The sequence below is a fragment of the Manis pentadactyla genome, chromosome 10 (genome assembly GCF_030020395.1).
Source record: "Manis pentadactyla isolate mManPen7 chromosome 10, mManPen7.hap1, whole genome shotgun sequence".
In the NCBI taxonomy this organism is placed as follows: Eukaryota; Metazoa; Chordata; class Mammalia; order Pholidota; family Manidae; genus Manis; species Manis pentadactyla.
In genome coordinates this window covers 93062532-93084222 of record NC_080028.1, presented here as the reverse complement: position 1 = coordinate 93084222, position 21691 = coordinate 93062532, and the positions used below count along the sequence as shown (strand labels likewise).

The window sequence follows — 21691 nt, the reverse complement described above, 5'->3', positions numbered from 1 at the left end:
CTTTAATTTCTCTCATAAGTGTCTTGTAGTTTTCAGAGTATAGATCTTTCACTTCCTTGGTTAGGTTTATTCCTAGGTTTGACACAGCTGTGAATGGAATTGCTTTCCTGATTTCTCTCTCTGCTAGTTCATTGTTAGTGTATAGGAATGCCACAGATTTCTGCATATTAATTTTGTATCCTGCAAATTTGCTGATTTCAGATATTAGATCGAGTAGTTTTGGAGTGCATTCTTTTTTTTTTTTTTAATAATTATTTTTTATTGAAGGGTAGTTGACGCACAGTATTACATTACATTAGTTTCCAGTGTACAACACAGTGGTAGAACATTTATATACATAATTCTAGGTTCCAGCTATCACCCTACCAAGCTGTTACAATATCTTGACTATATTCCTTATGCTATACATTACATCCCGGTTACTTATTTATTTTACCATTGGAAGTCTGTCCTTTTTTTTTTTTTGTGAGGGCATCTCTCATATTTATTGATCAAATGGTTGTTAACGACAATAAAATTCTGTATAGGGGAGTCAGTGCTCAATGCACAATCATTAATCCACCCCAAGCCTAATTTTCGTCAGTCTCCAAACTTCTGAGGCATAACAAACAAGTTCTTACATGTAGAACAAATTCTTACATAATGAATAAGTTACATAGTGAACAGTACAAGGGCAGTCATCACAGAAACTTTCGGTTTTGCTCATGCATTATGAACTCTAAACAGTCAGTTCAAATATGAATACTCATTTGGTTTTTTTTTTTTTTTAATAATTATTTTTTATTGAAGGGTAGTTGACGCACAGTATTACATTACCTTAGTTTCAAGTGTACAACACAGTGGTAGAACATTTATATACATAATTCTAGGTTCCAGCTATCACCCTACCAAGCTGTTACAATATCTTGACTATATTCCTTATGCTATACATTACATCCCGGTTACTTATTTATTTTACCATTGGAAGTCTGTCCTTTTTTTTTCTTTTTTTTTCTTTTTTTTTTTTTTTTTTTTGTGAGGGCATCTCTCATATTTATTGATCAAATGGTTGTTAACGACAATAAAATTCTGTATAGGGGAGTCAATGCTCAATGCACAATCATTAATCCACCCCAAGCCTAATTTTCGTCAGTCTCCAATCTTCTGAGGCATAACAAACAAGTTCTTACATGTAGAACAAATTCTTACATAATGAATAAGTTACATAGTGAACAGTACAAGGGCAGTCATCACAGAAACTTTCGGTTTTGCTCATGCATTATGAACTCTAAACAGTCAGTTCAAATATGAATACTCATTTGGTTTTTATACTTGATTTATATGTGGATACCACATTTCTCTCTTTATTATTATTATTTTTAATAAAATGCTGAAGTGGTAGGTAGATACAAGATAAAGGTAGAAAACATAGTTTAGTGTTGTAAGAGAGCAAATGTAGATGATCAGATGTGTGCCTGTAGACTATGTGTTAATCCAAGCTAGACCAGGGCAATAAAACATCCACGTATGCAGAAGATTTCTCTCAGAACAGGGGGGGTGAGGTTCTAAGCCTCACCTCTGTTGATCCCCAATTTCTCACCTGATGGCCCCCCTGCGACTGTGCCTGTCTTAGGTTGTTCCTCCCTTGAGGAATCTTACCCGTCTCTGGCTAACCAGTCATCTTCCGGGGCCATACAGGGAAATGTGAAGTTGGTAAGTGAGAGGGAAGCCTTATTGTTTGAAAAGGTTAGCTTTTTACTTCTTTGCATATTTATGCCCTGTGGCTTCTATGCCCAGCATTTGTCTTGAGGTATCTTTACCACTTGGAGGAGTTATGATACTCGGTAAATTTGATATGAGGCACGAATTCTATTTAAGGGTTGTAATTAGGAAGGAAAAAGAAAAGCTATAGAAGTAGCAGGTGGAAGAAAACATGGGAAGATTGATTATTTCTTTGACATATCTTCTTGTAGAGTAACTTCAGCCTATATAGGTTTTAAGCTACTACTTAAATTGCGCACACACATTAACATAATAGGAGTATAGTTACATAACCAAAGCATACCTGTAATTACCAGCCATCTCCAGTGAAACCAAGAAAACCAGTTAGGCACCTTAGGCATTTGTGAAAACTTATCTATGATATGGTGGATATTGTCCAACTGAACTTGAACAGTCTGAGAGAAATCAGACAAATTAAAACAACCCATTCCTGGGGACTGTTCACATGCCATATGTTCTTTTAACAGTAAATAGTCTGTAGTTGTAAGAGTTTGGAACGCTACAATTTGCACTTCTCCAAATTCTTGGTTGAGTTCCAACAGTATAGATCCAGTCAAATTTGTTGTTTTACTGTATGCACAGGCCAGCTTAGATATCTCCTTCCTCATTCCCATGGCAAGTCCAGGAACTGGTGGGATGAGTGCATCTACAGCTGTAGCAGTGCGTGGATCTTTGTTGGGGTTTTTTGATGATCATCTTCTGGCATGAGTCTTCCAGAGAGTGCAGATGTTGGAAGTTCTCTTTCATATCGTATCTTAGTTCATTTTCGGGGTAGCCCAATTAGGCTTTGATCCTCTGTATAAACACAAACAGACCCTTTGCCTACACTTTTATATGCCCTTTATACCCTTGTGTAGAACTCGTTGGAGGTTACCACACAGGAACTGCCCTTCTTTTTTTTTTTTGCTTTGTTTTTGGTATCACTAATCTACACTTACATGACAAATATTATGTTTACTAGGCTCTCCCCTATACCAGGTCCCCCCTATAAACCCCTTTACAGTCACTGTCCATCAGCATAGCAAAATGTTGTAGAATCACTACTTGCCTTCTCTGTGTTGTACAGCCCTCCCTTTTCTCCTACCCACCCATGCATGTTAATCTTAATACCCCCCTACTTCTCCCCCCCTTATCCCTCCCTACCCACCCATCCTCCCCAGTCCCTTTCCCTTTGGTACCTGTTAGTCCATTGTTGAGTTCTGTGATTCTGCTGCTGTTTTGTTCCTTCCGTTTTTCCTTTGTTCTTATATTCCACAGATAAGTGAAATCATTTGGTATTTCTCTTTCTCCGCTTGGCTTGTTTCACTGAGCATAATACCCTCCAGCTCCATCCATGTTGCTGCAAATGATTGGATTTGCCCTTTTCTTATGGCTGAGTAGTATTCCATTGTGTATATGTACCACATCTTCTTTATCCATTCATCTATTGATGGACATTTAGGTTGCTTCCAATTCTTGGCTATTGTAAATAGTGCTGCAATAAACATAGGGGTGCACTGATCTTTCTCATAGTTGATTGCTGCATTCTTAGGGTAAATTCCTAGGAGTGCAATTCCTGGGTCAAATGGTAAGTCTGTTTTGAGCATTTTGATATACCTCCATACTGCTTTCCACAATGGTTGAACTAACTTACATTCCCACCAGCAGTGTAGGAGGGTTCCCCTTTCTCCACAGCCTCGCCAACATTTGTTGTTGTTTGTCTTTTGGATGGCAGCCATCCTTACTGGTGTGAGGTGATACCTCATTGTAGTTTTAATTTGCATTTCTCTGATAATTAGTGATGTGGAGCATCTTTTCATGTGCCTGTTGGCCATCTGTATTTCTTTTTTGGAGAACTGTCTGTTCAGTTCCTCTGCCCATTTTTTAATTGGGTTATTTGTTTTTTGTTTGTTGAGGTGTGTGAGCTCCTTATATATTCTGGACGTCAAGCCTTTATCGGATGTGTCATTTTCAAATATATTCTCCCATACTGTAGGGATCCTTCTTGTTCTATTGATGGTGTCTTTTGCTGTACAGAAGCTTTTCAGCTTAATATAGTCCCACTTACTCATTTTTGCTGTTGTTTTCCTTGCCCGGGGAGATATGTTCAAGAAGAGGTCACTCATGTTTATGTCTAAGAGGTTTTTGCCTATGTTTTCTTCCAAGAGTTTAATGGTTTCATGGCTTACATTCAGGTCTTTGATCCATTTTGAGTTTACTTTTGTATATGGGGTTAGACAATGGTCCAGTTTCATTCTCCTACATGTAGCTGTCCAGTTTTGCCAGCTCCACCTGTTGAAGAGACTGTCATTTCGCCATTGTATGTCCATGGCTCCTTTATCAAATATTAATTGACCATATATGTCTGGGTTAATGTCTGGATTCTCTAGTCTGTTCCATTGGTCTGTGGCTCTGCTCTTGTGCCAGTACCAAATTGTCTTGATTACTATGGCTTTATAGTAGAGCTTGAAGTTGGGGAGTGAGATCCCCCCTACTTTATTCTTCTTTCTCAGGATTGCTTTCGCTATTCGGGGTCTTTGGTGTTTCCATATGAATTTTTGAATTATTTGTTCCAGTTCATTGAAGAATGTTGCTGGTAGTTTCATAGGGATTGCATCAAATCTGTATATTGCTTTGGGCAGGATGGCCATTTTGACGATATTAATTCTTCCTAGCCACGAGCATGGGATGAGTTTCCATCTGTTAGTGTCCCCTTTAATTTCTCTTAAGAGTGACTTGTAGTTTTCAGAGTATAAGTCTTTCACTTCTTTGGTTAGGTTTATTCCTAGGTATTTTATTTTTTTTGATGCAATTGTGAATGGAGTTGTTTTCCTGATTTCTCTTTCTGTTGGTTCATTGTTAGTATATAGGAAAGCCACAGATTTCTGTGTGTTGATTTTGTATCCTGCAACTTTGCTGTATTCGATATCAGTTCTAGTAGTTCTGGGGTGGAGTCTTTAGGGTTTTTTATGTACAGTATCATGTCATCTGCAAATAGTGACAGTTTAACTTCTTCTTTACCAATCTGGATTCCTTGTATTTCTTTATTTTGTCTGATTGCCGTGGCTAGGACCTCCAGTACTATGTTAAATAACAGTGGGGAGAGTGGGCATCCCTGTCTAGTTCCCGATCTCAGCGGAAATGCTTTCAGCTTCTCGCTGTTCAATATAATGTTGGCTGTGGGTTTATCATAGATGGCCTTTATTATGTTGAGGTACTTGCGCTCTATTCCCATTTTGCTGAGAGTTTTTAACATGAATGGATGTTGAACTTTGTCAAATGCTTTTTCAGCATCTATGGAGATGATCATGTGGTTTTTGTCTTTCTTTTTGTTGATGTGGTGGATGATGTTGATGGACTTTCGAATGTTGTACCATCCTTGCATCCCTGGGATGAATCCCACTTGGTCATGGTGTATGATCCTTTTCATGTATTTTTGAATTCGGTTTGCTAATATTTTGTTGAGTATTTTTGCATCTACGTTCATCAGGGATATTGGTCTGTAGTTTTCTTTTTTGGTGGGGTCTTTGCCTGGTTTTGGTATTAGGGTGATGTTAGCTTCATAGAATGAGTTTGGGAGTATCCCCTCCTCCTCTATTTTTTGGAAAACTTTAAGGAGAATGGGTATTATGTCTTCCCTGTATGTCTGATAAAATTCCGAGGTAAATCCATCTGGCCCGGGGGTTTTGTTCTTTGGTGGTTTTTGGATTACCGCTTCAATTTCGTTGCTGGTAATTGGTCTGTTTAGATTTTCTGTTTCTTCTTGGGTCAATCTTGGAAGGTTATATTTTTCTAGGAAGTTGTCCATTTCTCCTAGGTTTCCCAGCTTGTTAGCATATAGGTTTTCATAGTATTCTCCAATAATTCTTTGCATTTCCGTGGGGTCCGTCGTGATTTTTCCTTTCTCGTTTCTGATACTGTTGATTTGTGTTGACTCTCTTTTCTTCTTAATAAGTCTGGCTAGAGGCTTATCTATTTTGTTTATTTTCTCGAAGAACCAGCTCTTGGTTTCATTGATTTTTGCTATTGTTTTATTCTTCTCAATTTTATTTATTTCTTCTCTGATCTTTATTATGTCCCTCCTTCTGCTGACCTTAGGCCTCATCTGTTCTTCTTTTTCCAATTTCAATAATTGTGACATTAGAACATTCATTTGGGATTGCTCTTCCTTTTTTAAATATGCTTGGATTGCTATATACTTTCCTCTTAAGACTGCTTTTGCTGTGTCCCACAGAAGTTGGGGCTTAGTGTTGTTGTTGTCATTTGTTTCCATATATTGCTGGATCTCCATTTTGATTTGGTCATTGATCCATTGATTATTTAGGAGCGTGTTGTTAAGCCTCCATGTGTTTGTGAGCCTCTTTGCTTTCTTTGTACAGTTTATTTCTAGTTTTATGCCTTTGTGGTCTGAAAAGTTGGTTGGTAGGATTTCAATCTTTTGGAATTTTCTGAGGCTCTTTTTGTGGCCTAGTATGTGGTCTATTCTGGAGAATGTTCCATGTGCACTTGAGAAGAATGTATATCCCGCTGCTTTTGGATGTAGAGTTCTACAGATGTCTATTAGGTCCATCTACTCTACTGTGTTGTTCAGTGCTTCCGTGTCCTTACTTATTTTCTGCCCAGTGGATCTATCCTTTGGGGTGAGTGGTGTGTTGAAGTCTCCTAGAATGAATGCATTGCAGTCTATATCCCCCTTTAGTTCTGTTAGTATTTGTTTCACATATGCTGGTGCTCCTGTGTTGGGTGCATATATATTTAGAATGGTTATATCCTCTTGTTGGACTGAGCCCTTTATCATTATGTAGTGTCCTTCTTTATCTCTTGTTACTTTCTTTGTTTTGAAGTCTATTTTGTCTGATATTAGTACTGCAACCCCTGCTTTCTTCTCACTGTTGTTTGCTTGAAATATGTTTTTCCATCCCTTGACTTTTAGTCTGTACATGTCTTTGGGTTTGAGGTGAGTTTCTTGTAAGCAGCATATAGATGGGTCTTGCTTTTTTATCCATTCTGTTACTCTGTGTCTTTTGATTGGTGCATTCAACCCATTAACATTTAGGGTGACTATTGAAAGATATATACTTATTGCCATTGCAGGCTTTAAATTCGTGGTTACCAAAGGTTCAAGGTTAGCCTCTTTAGTATCTTACTGCCTAACTTAGCTCGCTTATTGAGCTGTTATATACACTGTCTGGAGATTCTTTTCTTCTCTCCCTTCTTGTTCCTCCTCCTCGATTCTTCATATGTTGGGTGTTTTGTGCTGTGCTCTTTCTAGGAGTGCTCCCATCTAGAGCAGTCCCTGTAAGATGTTCTGTAGAGGTGGTTTGTGGAAAGCAAATTCCCTCAGCTTTTGTTTGTCTGGGAATTGTTTAATCCCACCGTCATATTTGAATGATAGTCGTGCTGGATACAGTATCCTTGGTTCAAGGCCGTTCTGTTTCATTGTATTAAATATATCATGCCATTCTCTTCTGGCCTGTAGGGTTTCTGTTGAGAAATCTGACGTTAGCCTGATGGGTTTCCCTTTATAGGTGACCTTTTTCTCTCTAGCTGCCTTTAACACTCTTTCCTTGTCCTTGATCTTTGCCATTTTAATTATTATGTGTCTTGGTGTTGCCCTTCTTGGATCCTTTCTGTTGGGGGTTCTGTGTATTTCCGTGGTCTGTTCGATTACTTCCTCCCCCAGTGTGGGGAAGTTTTCAGCAATTATTTCTTCTAAGATACTTTCCATCTCTTTTCCTCTCTCTTCTTCTTCTGGGACCCCTATAATACGGATATTGTTCCTTTTGGATTGGTCACACAGTTCTCTTAATATTGTTTCATTCCTGGAGATCCTTTTGTCTCTCTCTATGTCAGCTTCTATGCGTTCCTGTTCTCTGATTTCAATTCCATCAATGGCCTCTTGCATTCTATCCATTCTGCTTATAAACCCTTCCAGAGTTTGTTTCATTTCTGCGATCTCCTTTCTGGCATCTGTGATCTCCTTCCGGACTTCATCCCATTTCTCTTGCGTATTTCTCTGCATCTCTGTCAGCATGTTTATGATTCTTATTTTGAATTCTTTTTCAGGGAGACTGGTTAGGTCTGTCTCCTTCTCTGGTGTTGTCTCTGTGATCTTTGTCTGCCTGTAGCTTTGCCTTTTCATGGTGATAGGAATAGTCTGCAGAACTGGGACGAGTGACGGCTGGAAGGACTTCCTTTCTTGTTGGTTTGTGGCCCTCCTCTCCTGGGAGAACAGCGACCTCTAGTGGCTTGTGCTGCGCAGCTGCGCGCAGGCAGGGTTTCTGCTTCCTGCCCTGCTGCTATGGAGTTAATCTCCGCTGTTGCTGTGGGCGTGGCCTGGCTCGGGCAGCTACTCCAAAATGGTGGAGTCGCGTTGGAGCAGGAGCTGCTGGGAGGCTATTTATCTCCGTAAGGGGCCTCCCTGCTCCCTGCAGCCCAGGGGTTAGGGTGCCCAGAGGTCCCGGATTCCCTACCTCTGGATTAAGTGACCCGCCCTGCCCCTTTAAGACTTCCAAAAAGCACCTGCCAAAACAAAACAACGCCCACCAAAAAAAAAGAAAAAAAATTTTTTTAATTAAAAAAAAAAAAAAGTTTTTAATTAAAAAAAAAAAGGTGGTCGTTCGTTTTTCTTTATTCTCCGGTGCCAGCCTCAGGCCTCTGCTCACCGGTCGGTCTTTCTGCCCTGTTTCCCTAGTATTGGGGTCCCTATCCCTTTAAGACTTCCAAAAAGCGCTCGCCAAAACAAAACAGCAAAAAAGCAAAAAAAATGTTCGCGTGCTTTTCTTATGTCCTCTGTCGCCCAGCCTCCAGTGCCCGCTCACTGTTCTTGCTGCCCTGTTTTCCCAGTATCGAGGGCCCTGCACTCTGGCCCGGATGGCTGGGGCTGGGTGTTCGGCAGCCCTGGGCTCCGTCTCCCTCCCGCTCTGCCTGTTCTTCTCCCGCCGGGAGCTGGGGGAGGGGCGCTCGGCTCCCGCGGGGCCGGGGCTTGTATCTTACCCCCTTCGCGAGGCGCTGGGTTCTCTCAGGTGCGGATGTGGTCTGGATATTGTCCTGTGTCCTCTGGTCTTTATTCTAGGAAGGGTTGTCTTTGTTATATTTTCATAGATATATGTTGTTTTGGGAGGAGATTTCCGCTGCTCTACTCTCGCCGCCATCTTCCACCCCTTCTGGAGTGCATTCTTTAGGGTTTGTTATGTACTATATCATGTTAACTGCACACAAGGACAGTTTGACTTCTTCCTTGCCAATCTGGATGCCTTTTATTTCTTTGTGTTGTCTGATTGCTGTGGCTAAGATCCCCACTATTATGTTGAATAGAAGTGGGGAGAGTGGGCATCCTTGTCTTTTTCCTGACTTTTTTTGAATCATTAATGTACAATTACTTAAACAACATTATGGTTACTAGACTCCCCCTATTATCAAGTCCCCCCCCCACATACCCCACTGCAGTCCCTGTCCATCAGCATAGTAAGATGCTGTAGAATCATTACTTGTCTTCTCTGAATATACTGCCTTTCCCGTGTCTCCCCCCTACCCCCTGCTACATTATGTGTTGTTCCCTATCTTAAAGGAAAAGCTTTCAACTTCTCGCTGTTAAGTATAATGTTGGCTGTTGGTTTGTCATATATGGCCTTTTTTATGTTGAGGTACTTGCCCTCTATACCCATTTTGTTGAGAGTTTTTATCATTAATGGATGTTGAATTTTGTCAAATGCTTTTTCAGCATCTATGGATATGATCATGTGGTTTTCACCTTTCTTCTTGTCGATATGGTGGATAATGTTGGTGGATTTTTTTTAATCTTTTTTTTTTTACATCTTTATTGCAGTATAATTGCCACACAATGAATTGCACATCTTAAAATGTACAGCGTAATGAGTTTTGATGTAAGTGTACATTCATGAAAACATCACCACAATTAAGACAATGAACATGTTTCACCCCCTAAAGTTTCCCTATGTCCTTTTTAAATTATTTCCTGACCTTACCCCCACCCCCAGAGTTTTTTTTTTTAATTCCATAAAAACCTACTGTGTCTTCTTTTTTTTAATTTTTTTATTTTGGTATTATTAATCCACAATTACATGAAGAACATTATGTTTACTAAGCTCCCCCCTTCACCAAGTCCCCCCCCCCACATACCCCTTCACAATCACTGTCCATCTGCATAGTAAGATGCTGTAAAATCACTACTTGTCTTCTCTGTGTTGCACAGCCCTCCCCGTGCCCCCCCACACTATACATGCTAATCGTAATGCCCTCTTCCTTTTTCCCCACCCTTATCCCTCCCTACCCACCCATCCTCCCCAGTCCCTTTCCCTTTGGTAACTATTAGTCCACTCTTGGGTTCTGTGATTCTGCTGATGTTTTGTTCCTTCAGTTTTCCTTTGTTCTTATACTCCACATATGAGTGAAATCATTTGGTACTTGTCCTCCTCTGCCTGGCTTATTTCACTGAGCATAATACCCTCTAGTTCCATCCATGTAGTTGTGAATGATATGATCTGTTTTTTTCTTATGGCTGAGTAATATTCCATTGTGTATATGTACCACATCTTCTTTATCCATTCATCTACTGATGGACATTTAGGTTGCTTCCATATCTTGGCTTTGTAAATAGTGCAGCAATAAACATAGGGGTACATCTGTCTTTTTCAAACTGTAGTGCTGCTTTCTTAGGGTAAATTCCTAGAAGTGGAATTCCTGGGTCAAATGGTATTTCTATTTTGAGCATTCTGAGGAACCTCCATACTGCTTTCCACAATGGTTGAACTAATTTACATTCCCACCAGCAGTTATGGAGGGTTCCCCTTTCTCCACAACCTCACCAACATTTGTTGTTGTTTGTCTTTTTGATGATGGTGATCCTTACTGGTGTGAGGTGATATCTCATTGTGGTTTTAATTTGCATTTCTCTGATGATTAGCGATGTGGAGCATCTTTTCATGTGCCTGTTGGTCACCTGGATTTCTTCTTTAGAGAACTGTCTATTCAGCTCCTCTGCCCATTTTTTAATTGGATTATTTGCTTTTTTTTTGTTCAGGTCTGTGAGCTCTTTATATATTTTGGATGTCAATCCTTTATTGGATCTGTCATTTATGAATATATTCTCCCATACTGTAGGATACCTTTTTGTTCTACTGATGGTACCCTTCGCTGTACAGAAGCTTTTTAGCTTGATATATTCCCACTTCTTCATTTTTGCCTTTGTTTCCCTTACCCGGGAAGATATGTTCATGAAGAAGTCACTCATGTTTATGTCCATGAGATTTTTGCCTATGTTTTTTTCTAAGAGTTTTGTGGTTTCATGACTTACATCCAGGTCTTTGATCCATTTCGAATTTACTTTTGTGTATGGGGTTAGACAGTGATCCAGTTTCATTCTCTTACATGTAGCTGTCCAGTTTTGCCAGCACCATCTGTTGAAGAGACTGTCATTTCGCCATTGTATGTCCATGGCTCCTTTATCAAATATTAATTGACCATATATATTTGGGTTAATGTTTGGAGTCTCTATTCTGTTCCACTGGTCTGTGGCTGTGTTCTTGTGCCAGTACCAAATTGTCTTGATTACTGTGGCTTTGCAGTAGAGCCTGAAGTTGGGGAGTGAGATCCCCCCACTTTATTCTTCCTTCTCAGGATTGCTTTGGCTATTCAGGGTCTTTGGTAGTTCCATATGAATTTTTGAACTATTTGTTCCAGTTCTTTCAAGAATGCTGTTGGTAATTTGATAGGGATTGCATCAAATCTGTATATTGCTTTGGGCAGGATGGCCATTTTGATTATATTAATTCTTCCTAGCCGGGAGCATGGGATGGGTTTCCATTTGTTAGTGACCTCTTTAATTTCTCTTAAGAGTGTCTTGTAGTTTTCAGAGTATAGGTCTTTCACTTCCTTGGTTAGGTTTATTCCTAGGTATTTTATTCTTTTTGATGCTATTGTGAATGGAATTGTTTTCCTGATTTCTCTTTCTATTAGTGTATAGGAAAGCTACCAATTTCTGTGTGTTAATTTTGTATCCTGCAACTTTGCTGAATTCCGATATTAGTTCTAGTAGTTTTGCAGTGGAGTCTTTAGGGTTTTTTGTGTACAATATCATGTCATCTGCAAATAGTGACAGTTTGACTTCTTCTTTACCAATCTGGATTCCTTGTATTTCTTTGTTTTGTCTGATTGCCATGGCTTGGACCTGCAGTACTATGTTGAATAACAGTGGGGAGAGTGGGCATCCCTGTCTTGTTCCCGATCTCAGAGGAAAAGGTTTCAGCCTCTCGCTGTTCAGTATGATGTTAGTTGTGGGTTTATCATATATAGCCTTTATTATGTTGAGGTACTTGCCCTCTATGCCCATTTTGTTGAGAGTTTTTATCATAAATGGATGTTGAATTTTGTCAAATGCTTTTTCAGCATCTCTGGAGATGATCATGTGGTTTTTGTCCTTCTTTTTGTTGATGTGGTGGATGATGTTGATGGATTTTCGAATGTTGTACCATCCTTGCATCCCTGGAATAAAACCTACTTGATCATGATGGATGAGCTTTTTGATGTATTTTTGAATTTGGTTTGCTCATATTTTGTTGAGTATTTTTGCATCTATGTTCATCAGGGATATTTGTCTTTTTTTGTGGTGTCTTTGCTTGGCTTTGGTATTAGAGAGATGCCAGCCTCATAGAATGAGTTTGGAAGTATTCCTTCCTCTTCTACTCTTTGGAAAACTTTAAGGAGGATGGGTATTAGGTCTTCACTAAATACTTGATAAAATTCAGCGGTGAAGCCATCTGGTTCAGGGGCTTTGTTCTTAGGTAGTTTTTTGATTACCAGTTCAATTTCATTACTGGAAGTTGGTCTGTTCAGATATTCTGTTTCTTTCTGGGTCAGCCTTGGAAGGTTGTATTTTTCTAGAAAGTTGTCCATTTCTTCTAGGTTATCCAGTTTGTTAGCATATAATTTTTCATACTATTTAATAATTCTTTGTATTTTTGTAGTGTCCATAGTGATTTTTCTTTTCTCATTTCTGATTCTTTTTATGTGTGTAGACTCTCTTTTTCTTGATAAGTCTGGCTAGGAGTTTATGTATTTTGTTTATTTCCTCGAAGAACCAGCTTCTGCTTTCATTGATTCTTTCTATTATTTTATTCTTCTCAATTTTATTTACTTCAGCTCTAATCTTTATTATGTCCCTCCTTCGACTGACTTTGGGCATCATTTGTTCTTCTTTTTCTAGTTTCATTAATTGTGAGTTTAGACTGCTCATATGGGATTGTTCTTCTTTCCTGAGATAGGCCTGTATTGCAATATACTTTCCTCTTAGCACAGCCTTCGCTGCGTCCCACAGATTTTGCTTTGTTGAATTATTGTTGTCATTTGTCTCCATATATTGCCTGATCTCTGTTTTTATTTGGTCATTGATCCATTGGTTATTTAGGAGCATGTTGTGAATGTATGTGTGGGATTTTCCTTTTCTTTGTGTAATTTATTTCTAGTTTCATACCTTTGTGGTCTGAGAAACTGATTGGTACAATTTCATTCTTTTTTAGTTTACCAAGGCTCTTTTTGTGGCCTAGTATATGATCTATTCTTGAAAATGTTCTATGTGTACTTGAGAAGAATGTGTATTCTGCTGCTTTTGAGTGTAGAGTTCTGTAGATGTCTGTTAGGTCCATCTGTTCTAATGTGTTGTTCAGTGCCTCTGTGTCCTTACTTATTTTCTGTCTGGTTGATCTGTCCTTCATAGTGAGTGGAGTGTTGAAGTCTCCTAGAATGAATGCATTGCATTCTATTTCTCCTTTTAATTCAGTTAGTATTTGTTTCACATATAGGTGCTCCTGTGTAGGGTGCATAGATATTTATAATGGTTATATCTTCTTGTTGGATTGACCCCTTTATCATTATGTAATGTCCTTCTTTGTCTCTGTGACTTTCTTTGTTTTGAAGTCTATTTTGTCTGATGCTAGTACTCCTGCTTCTTTCTCCCTATTAGTTGCATGAAATATCCTTTTCCATCCCTTCACTTTTAGTCTGTGTATGTCTTTGGGTTTAAAGTGAGTCTCTTGTTGGCAGCATATAGATGGGTCTTGTTTTTTTTATCCATTCAGTGACTCTATGTCTTTTGATTGGTGCATTCAGTCCATTTACATTTATGGTGATTATCGATAGGTACGTACTTATTGCCATTGCAGGCTTTAGATTCGTGGCTACCAAAGGTTCAAGGATAACTTCCTTACTATCTAAGCATCAAAATTAACTCACTTAATATGCTATTACTAATACAATCTAAAGGTTCTTTTCTTTTTCTTGTCCTTTTTCTTCCTCCTCCATTTTTTATACACTAGCTTTCATATTCTGTACTCTTTGTCTGTCTCTTGATTGAGTTAGGGGATAGATCATTTAGTTTTTCATTTGCTTAGTAATTAGCTGTTCTGCTCTCTTCACTGTGGTTTTATTACCTCTGGTGACAGCTATTAAACCTTAGGAACACTTCCATCTATAGCAATCCCTCCAAAATACACTGCAGAGATGGTTTGTGGGAGGTAAATTCTCTCAGCTTTTCCTTATCTGGAAATGATTTAATCCCTCCTTCAAATTTAAATGGTAATCTTTCTGGATAAAGTAACCTTGGTTCAAGGCCCTTCTGCTTCATTGCATTAAATACATCATGCCACTCCCTTCTGGCCTGTAAGGTTTCTGCTGAGAAGTCTGATGTTAGCCTGATGGGCTTTCCTTTGTATGTGATCTTATTTCTCTCTCTGGCTGCTTTTAATAGTCTGTCCTTATCCTTGATCTTTGCCAGTTTTATTACTATATGCCTTGGTGTTGTCTTCCTTGGGTCCCTTGTGTGGGAGATCTGTGCACCTCCATGGCCTGAGAGACTATCTCCTTCCCCAGATTGGGGAAGTTTACAGCAATTACCTCCTCAAAGATACTTTCTATCCCTTTTTCTCTCTCTTCTTCTTCTGGTACCCCTATAATGTGGATATTTTTCCATTTGGATTGGTCACACAGTTCTCTCAATTCTTTCATTCTTAGAGATTCTTTTTTCTCTCTGTGCCTCAGCTTCTTTGTATTCCTGTTCTCTAATTTCTATTCCATTTACTGTCTCTTCTTCTACATCTAATCTGCTTTTAAATCACTCCATTGTATGATTCATTTCAGATATGGAGTTTCTTAATGATTGAATGTCCGACTTAAATTCCTTCCTGAGTTCTTGAATATTTTTCTATACCTCCATAAGTATGTTTATTATTTTTATTTTGAGCTCTCTTTCAGGCAGACTGGTGAGTTCAGTTTCATTTGGCCTTTTTTCTGGAGATTGTGAGATTTTGGTTTGAACCATGTTCTTTTGGCGTTTCCTATTTCTGTGTGGTGCCCCCTAGTGCCCAGAGGCTCCAGTCTTTGGAGCTGCTCAGCCCCTAGAGTGAGGTTGGGGGTTGTAGGGAAGCGAAGCTGGTGCCTGGGGGGAGGAAAGATCTGTTTCCTGATTCCCATCTGCTGTGGCCATCTCTGGTGTCAGAGCCAGTGGGCCAAGCACACAGGTGTAAGCCTCTGTGCTTTGCATCTCTAGCTTTTGTAGGCAGGGCCAGCCAGCACGGTGACTGCCAGTTTGTGAACTGGTGCTGGCAGGCCAGGAGGAAGGTGCAGCAGGCTGCATGTCACAGTGGGGGGCCTCGGACCTGAGTAGGCAGCCAGGGGGATGGGGTGCCTGAAGCTCCTCAAAGTTCCCAAACAGCTGGGCAGAGCCCACCCAGACAACTTTGTCCAGCTCTCCCCTCCCCCACGCAGCAAGCTCTGTGCAAACCCCACCCCTTCAGCATCCCTCTCACTGCTAGGAAACCTCTCAGACTGCCTTCCTTTCCCTTGTCCCAGAGCAGCCAGGTGTGAATCCCCTCCTCCACAAACAGCCTGAATCTCAGTCTCTCAAGCACTCCACCTGTCCGAGCTTCCCAGCATCCAGAGCACCATACAGTGTAGGTTTCTGCTCCCAAAGCAGACCTCCAGGGCTGGGTGTACAGCAGTTCTAGTCTTCCACCCCCTCTCCTGCTTCCTTTGTCTTCCTCCTGCTGGTGAGCTGGGGTGGGGGAAGGGCTTGGGTCCCGCTGGATTAAGGCTTTGGTATGTTACCCTGTTTTGTGAGGTCTGCTCCGTTCCTGAGGTCTGTATGCAGTCTGGTGCAGCCTTCTTTCTTGTTGCTGTTTTAGGGTTAGTTGTATCAATTAACTACATTTTCATACTGTTTGTGGTTTTGGGAGGAGTTCTCCGTCTCACCTCTCACACCACCATCTTTGGAATTTCTTCTTGAGCGATTTTATCACAAATGGATGCTGAGTTTCATCAGACACTTTTTCTGCATCTATTGAGATGACTACATGGCTTTTACCCATCTGCCTTTTGTTCATGTGCTGTATCACACTGACGGATTGATTTGAGGATATTGAACCATCTTTGCATCCCTGTACTTGGCACCTTCTGTGTTCCTTGTTTTAACCGAACAGATGTCAGCTCTGTGCACTCATTTGGTCAGGCCAGATACGGAGTCATCCTTGATGCTTTCCTCCCCTTCTTCCAGTCATTTACTACTCTCCCTTCAGCATCTTTCTCAAATCTGTTCCTCTCTCTTTGTCCTTCTGCACATTTCCTAGGTATAGGCACTCCTTTCCTATCATGATTGGCAGAAGTCTCTCCTAAACTGATCTCCCCACCTGAGGGTCACTGACCAGTGAGAGGTGGTCCAGACTCGCAGGCCTGCTGTGGCAGAGACCCACTGGGTCCCAACTGCTTGCTGTATTGGTAAGGTCAGTGAGGCTCAGAGAGGGCAAGCTCTTGCCCAGGGTTACACAGCAGTTCATGGGCAAGGCTGGAACAGGGCTCCCGGCTTCTACCTACCAGCCCCATAATGTCTTCTGTACCTCCCACCCTCAGTGGATCCCACAGAACAGGTGGGGGGTTGGAAATGTCCTGGTCAGTGGCAGTTGACAGTGTGGGGTATGATTAGCAAGGATTAGAGGAGGCTGCCTCAGAAAGGAAGAGGACTGGCTAGTTACTTGTGGCTCTAAGAGGTGCCCTAGGACCAAGGCCCCGAGGAGATAAATGGGATGTCATCACTGGGTGGTGGAAGGCCTGCTGACCCACAAAGATGTCAGATGGTAAAAAGGTTGCTGTGGCATGGAGTGTTCTGGAAGTAGTTGCTGAGTTGGGTTTGGGGTGTGGGTGATTATTAGGGATTTTAGCATCTGTGAAGGGTCAGACAGAGGGAGAAGTAAGGCCAGTTGGAGTGCCAGGCCACCGGGGCAGCTCTGGAGTGAGATTGTCCATCACGGGGTCCACTGGTCTCACTCAGTCACTGGGTGTGGCTGCTGCAGCGAGGGGCTCCCCAAAGCAGGTGGCCAGGCCTGCTTGCGGGATGTGCGTGGAGCATCTCTGCATAGGTGAAGTCTCTGTCCTCTCACGTGCTGGCCACAGAAGCGTCCTGAGGCGGGTGCACCAAGACTTCGCAAAGAATCCCTTGTGCTGCTGGCATCCCTCCTGGTGCATCTCAGAGCTCGAGCGGAGGCCAGCCTAGCCTTGCAGATAACCCAGAGCCACAGGCTCATGAGCAAGCTGACCAGCCCAGCCCTTCCCTCCCCGCTTTGCCCATGGGTTCTCTGCAGCGCTGTACCGGCAGCTGCCCTTTGGCAGCTGGCCTGGTTAGGTGCAGGAACAGTCTCCCGAGAGAGATGGATTCTAAGAGATGAGGAACAAGGTTTTCTCTCTGCCAGTCCCTCCCTTCCCCTGAGGCCCCAGGTCAACTTGAACAGACACCTAGCTGGGGCCATCTGTGGGGTGGGGGAAAGGAGGGCTCTGAGGTTGTACAGGCCTGGGTGTGAGCTCAGCTCCACCCCTCACAGCAGCATGACCCGGGGCAGGGGACAGCAAGCAGTGTCCTTGCCTTTAAAATGGGGCTGATGTTCCCACTTCGCTGGATTTGTAAAAACCTAATAAGGAAGACTCCTGGCATGTCGTGGGCCCTAAGGAAATACTGGTTTTCTTCCCTTGCTCCGGGTTTCATTTCTTCCCCCTGGAGTTTTCATGGTCAAGGCACAATGCTGTGATGCCCAGGGTGAGACCTGGCTCAAGCTGGGGCCATCCTGGGAGCAGGTCTGCTGGGGAGCTCCTTGCAGAGGGAACTGACATCTGTTGTGGGGGAGTGGGAAGGAGGAGGGCCTTCATCTTGGTCTCCACGGATGGCGGACCAGCCAGGAAAGCAGGGGGCCCCTGTCTGCCTGGCTCCCTATCTCTGTAAGAGGGCTTCTGGCTGGATGGCACAGGGCATGGGGCAAGAGCCCCTTTCTGGTCTCCCCAGAGGGGCAGGCAGGGGTAGGGCCTGTGTGGTCAGCTCCACCCCAGGCTAAGAAGGCTCCAGAGCTGCTCACTTTCACCCAGGGTCACAGTGGGGGTCCTAGCATGAGTGTGCATGGCCTCTGTCCTGCCCCGACTTCCCCTTTCCTTTAGAGTGTATGTGTGCCTGGAGGGAAAAATGACCATTCCCCTGCTGCTGGGCTGGGGAGAGGCCCTCTAACTTAGTTGGGGGAGTGGGCTGGGCCACTTCTCACCTAGCACTAGTGTCTCTGAGCCTCAGTTTCCTCTTCTGAAATATTTTTACCACCTTCTCCAAAATTCCCAGCACCCACCCGTCCCCATGTTCCAGCTGATGGCAGTTCTGTGCCTCCCCGGAAGGGCAGAGCTGCCGTCCACCACCCTCCTGCCAGGCTCTGCATGCTTGGCCTGCCCCTGCAGCTGCCTGCCTTCTCCTGCTGCACTTACCCTGTCAGGTCGGCTCACCACTTGCTCCTGCTTCTCCCACCTTAAAAACAAACCATCCCCCCTGCCCCTGTCTTCCGCCAGCTGTTGCCCGTTTCTCTGTCCTCCCCACAACTGGACCCCTTAAAGGGCCCGTCTGTGGTCATGGTTTTCAGCTGCTTGCTCCCATCACCCTCTACTCCAGGGAGACTGCTCCCCAGAGGCACCAAGGGCCTTCACGTTGCAAATACAATGGTCAGTTCTGTCTTTGTCTCATTTCAGCAGACTCGGCCACCATCCCTCTCTCCCCACTTCCCTCTGGAAGCTCTTTGTTCTCTCACATCTAAGATTCCGTGCATACTCTGGTTCCTCCTGCCTCCCTGGCCACCGCTCCCTGCTGTTCCTCTTCCCAGCATCAGGTCAGAACATGGAACCATCTAGGCCAGTGACTCAGAGCAGCCTGGGCATATGTGGGCATCACGCTGCCCAGGGTTGGCTCTGCAGTCCTGGCCTCGCCTGATCTCACAGTTACACGTCCAGTTCCTATTCAACATCTCCACTTAATCTGCATGAGTCTCTAGTGGCAGCTGTAACAAGTACCACAAACTGTGTGGTTTAAAACAACAGAAATTTATTGTCTCAGTTCTAGAGGCTGAAATCTGAAGCCAGAGGTGCCGGCAGAGCCACCCTTTCTCTGAAGGATCAAGAGAAGAATCTGTTCTTTGCCTTTGTCGTAGGTTCTGGAGGCCGCCGGCACTCCTTGACTCGCCTTGGTGTGCAGGTGCATTGCCAGAGCTCCGTCTTCACATGGCTTCTCCCCTCTGTGTGTCTCTGCCTCTCTTAGAAGGACACCGGTCATACTGGATTAAGGCCTACCCTAATGACCTCATTGAACTTTGATCCCATCTAAAAGACTGTTCTTATCAATCTTTTTATTTATTGAAGTATAGTTGATACAAAATATTTATTCGTTTCAGGTATACAATATAGTGAGTTGACAGTTACATGCATTATGAAATGCTCAACACTGTATGCATGGCTACCAAATGCCACCCTACACAGTTACAATATTATTGACTATATTCCCTATGCTGTACTTTTCACCCACATAGCTTGTTTTTTAATTGCAAGTGTGTCCCTCTATCCCCATCACCTGTTTTGCCCCTCCCCTCCCCGAAGGCAACCACAGTTTGTTCTCTGTATTTATGAGTCTGTTTCTGTTTTGCTTGTTTTATTTTTTTCTTATTCCATGCATAAGTGAAATCATATGGTATTTCTCTTTCTCTGAGAAGACCCTATTTTTAAATAAGTCACATTCACAGGTTCTGGGGATCAGGACTTCAGCATACCTTTCTGGGGGACACAATTCAACCCATAGCAGAACTCAGTTGTTTATCCACCCATCCCATCCCCATCTTCCCATCTTAGTAAATGGCACCTCTGTGTGTCCTGCTGCCCAGGCCAGGACCTTGCCTCCCTTTCTCTGCTCCTTCCCTGCCGTGTGACTTACCTCTGATGCCACCTCGAAAATGCAGCCAGATCGGTCCCCACCCCCATGTCCCCCAACAGGCTCCCCTCTCTCCGACAGTGGAGCCGCGTCCTCCACGCAGGTCCCAGTACTCCAGGGGCTTCCCGTCACACGGGACAGAACCCACCCACCGTCCCAAGGTCCCCAGGCCCTTGCGATCTGCCCGCCCACCCCCGTAGGCTGGCATCCCCCCTTCCCTCCATGCCGGCTGTGTTCTGGCCCATCCGCCATCTTCCCTTTCCTCCTGCTCGTCAGGCCGGTTCCCTGGCCCTGCTCTTGCCCCTGCCTGGGACACTGTCCCCGGGGCTTCCCTCAGCTCACCGTCCCCCTTCCATTAGGCCGCTGGTCCTCCTCAGAGAGAGGCCCCTGACGTCACCCCGCATCCCCTTGTCGTCCACTTGGAGTAGCAGTGTTTAGTCACGAGCTGCTTTCTGGCCTGCCCCCGCCACCTCCAGCCAGGAGCCCCACGAGGAGGGCCTTGTCCCCTGTGCTCACGCGGCTGTGCCTGCAGTGCCCACAGCAGAGCTGAGGCCAGGAAGGTGCTCCAACCTACTGCTGAGTAAATGACTCATGGTCCTGCCAGGGGGTCCTGAGCGTGACTGAGGCAGCCCGTGCACCATGTCCGCGCTCACAGGCCGGCTGGGCCTCGGACACCCCGGCTAGGGGTTCAGGCCGGCGACTGTGCACATTGTCAGTGAGGACTGCCGTGGGGGGCTGCTTGCTCGCCTCTGTTCCCTCATCTCCCTGAAAGGGGCCCGATGCCACTGCCTGCCTGACCTGCCCATCTCTCTTGGCCAGCCTCTTTCCTGCCATCACCCCCACCCCAGTCTCTGCCCCCACAGCACCCCAGCAAGGTGTTGCTCTGGGCCTGGGGTACGAGCCCCTCACTGCACTCTGACAGCAGCCCTGTGAGGTGGGTGGACCTGCCCCAGCCTCCTGATGGCTGAGCTGGGCGACCCGCAGGCCCTGTGCTCTCGCCATGTGGGCGAGACCCTGATGAGGCATATTCGTTTATTTTAAGTGAGTCGCAAGTTTCGACTTTTTTCCCCGGCAAGTCCCTGAGAAACAGATGGATTTACGCGCCCACTGCCCCTGCCTCATGAGACCCGGGACCTAGTTGGTGTTTGGCCCAGGCCAAGAGGGGCCCCAGCCTACAGAAAACCCCAGGGTGTGAAAAAGGGAGGGGGACATGGGGCCTGGCACAGAGGGGTGGGGACAGGACAGACAGCCCCTTAGCGAAGCAACAGGAACGCTGATTCCTTGCAGGTGCGGATAAAGAGTGGGGCAGCCACTTTGGAAGACAGTTTGGCGTTTCTTTTTTTTTTTTTTTTTTTTTTTGTAGATAATTATTTTTTATTGAAGGGTAGTTGACACACAGTATTACATTACATTAGTTTCAGGTGTACAACATAGTGATTCAACATTTATATACATGACAATTCTAGGTACCAGCTATCACCATACCAAGCTGTTACAATATCTTGACTATATTCCTTATGCTATACATTACATCCCGGTTACTTATTTATTTTACAATTGGAAGTGTGTACTTTTTTTGTTTGTTTGTTTGTTTGTTTGTGAGGGCATCTCTCATATTTATTGATCAAATGGTTGTTAACAACAATAAAATTCTGTATAGGGGAGTCAATG

The 21691-nt window shown here is 43.7% G+C and overlaps 1 protein-coding gene across 1 annotated transcript in view; it reads left to right on the top strand.

The window, feature by feature from the left end:
- Positions 1 to 20458, top strand: part of TRIM50 (tripartite motif containing 50) — a 29425-nt gene extending 8967 nt beyond the window's left edge. The window contains 2 exon segments of the mRNA XM_057487982.1: positions 18398 to 18545; positions 20083 to 20458. Coding sequence (XP_057343965.1) covers positions 18398 to 18545; positions 20083 to 20458 — 524 coding nt within the window.
- Positions 20459 to 21691: the final 1233 nt, after the last annotated feature.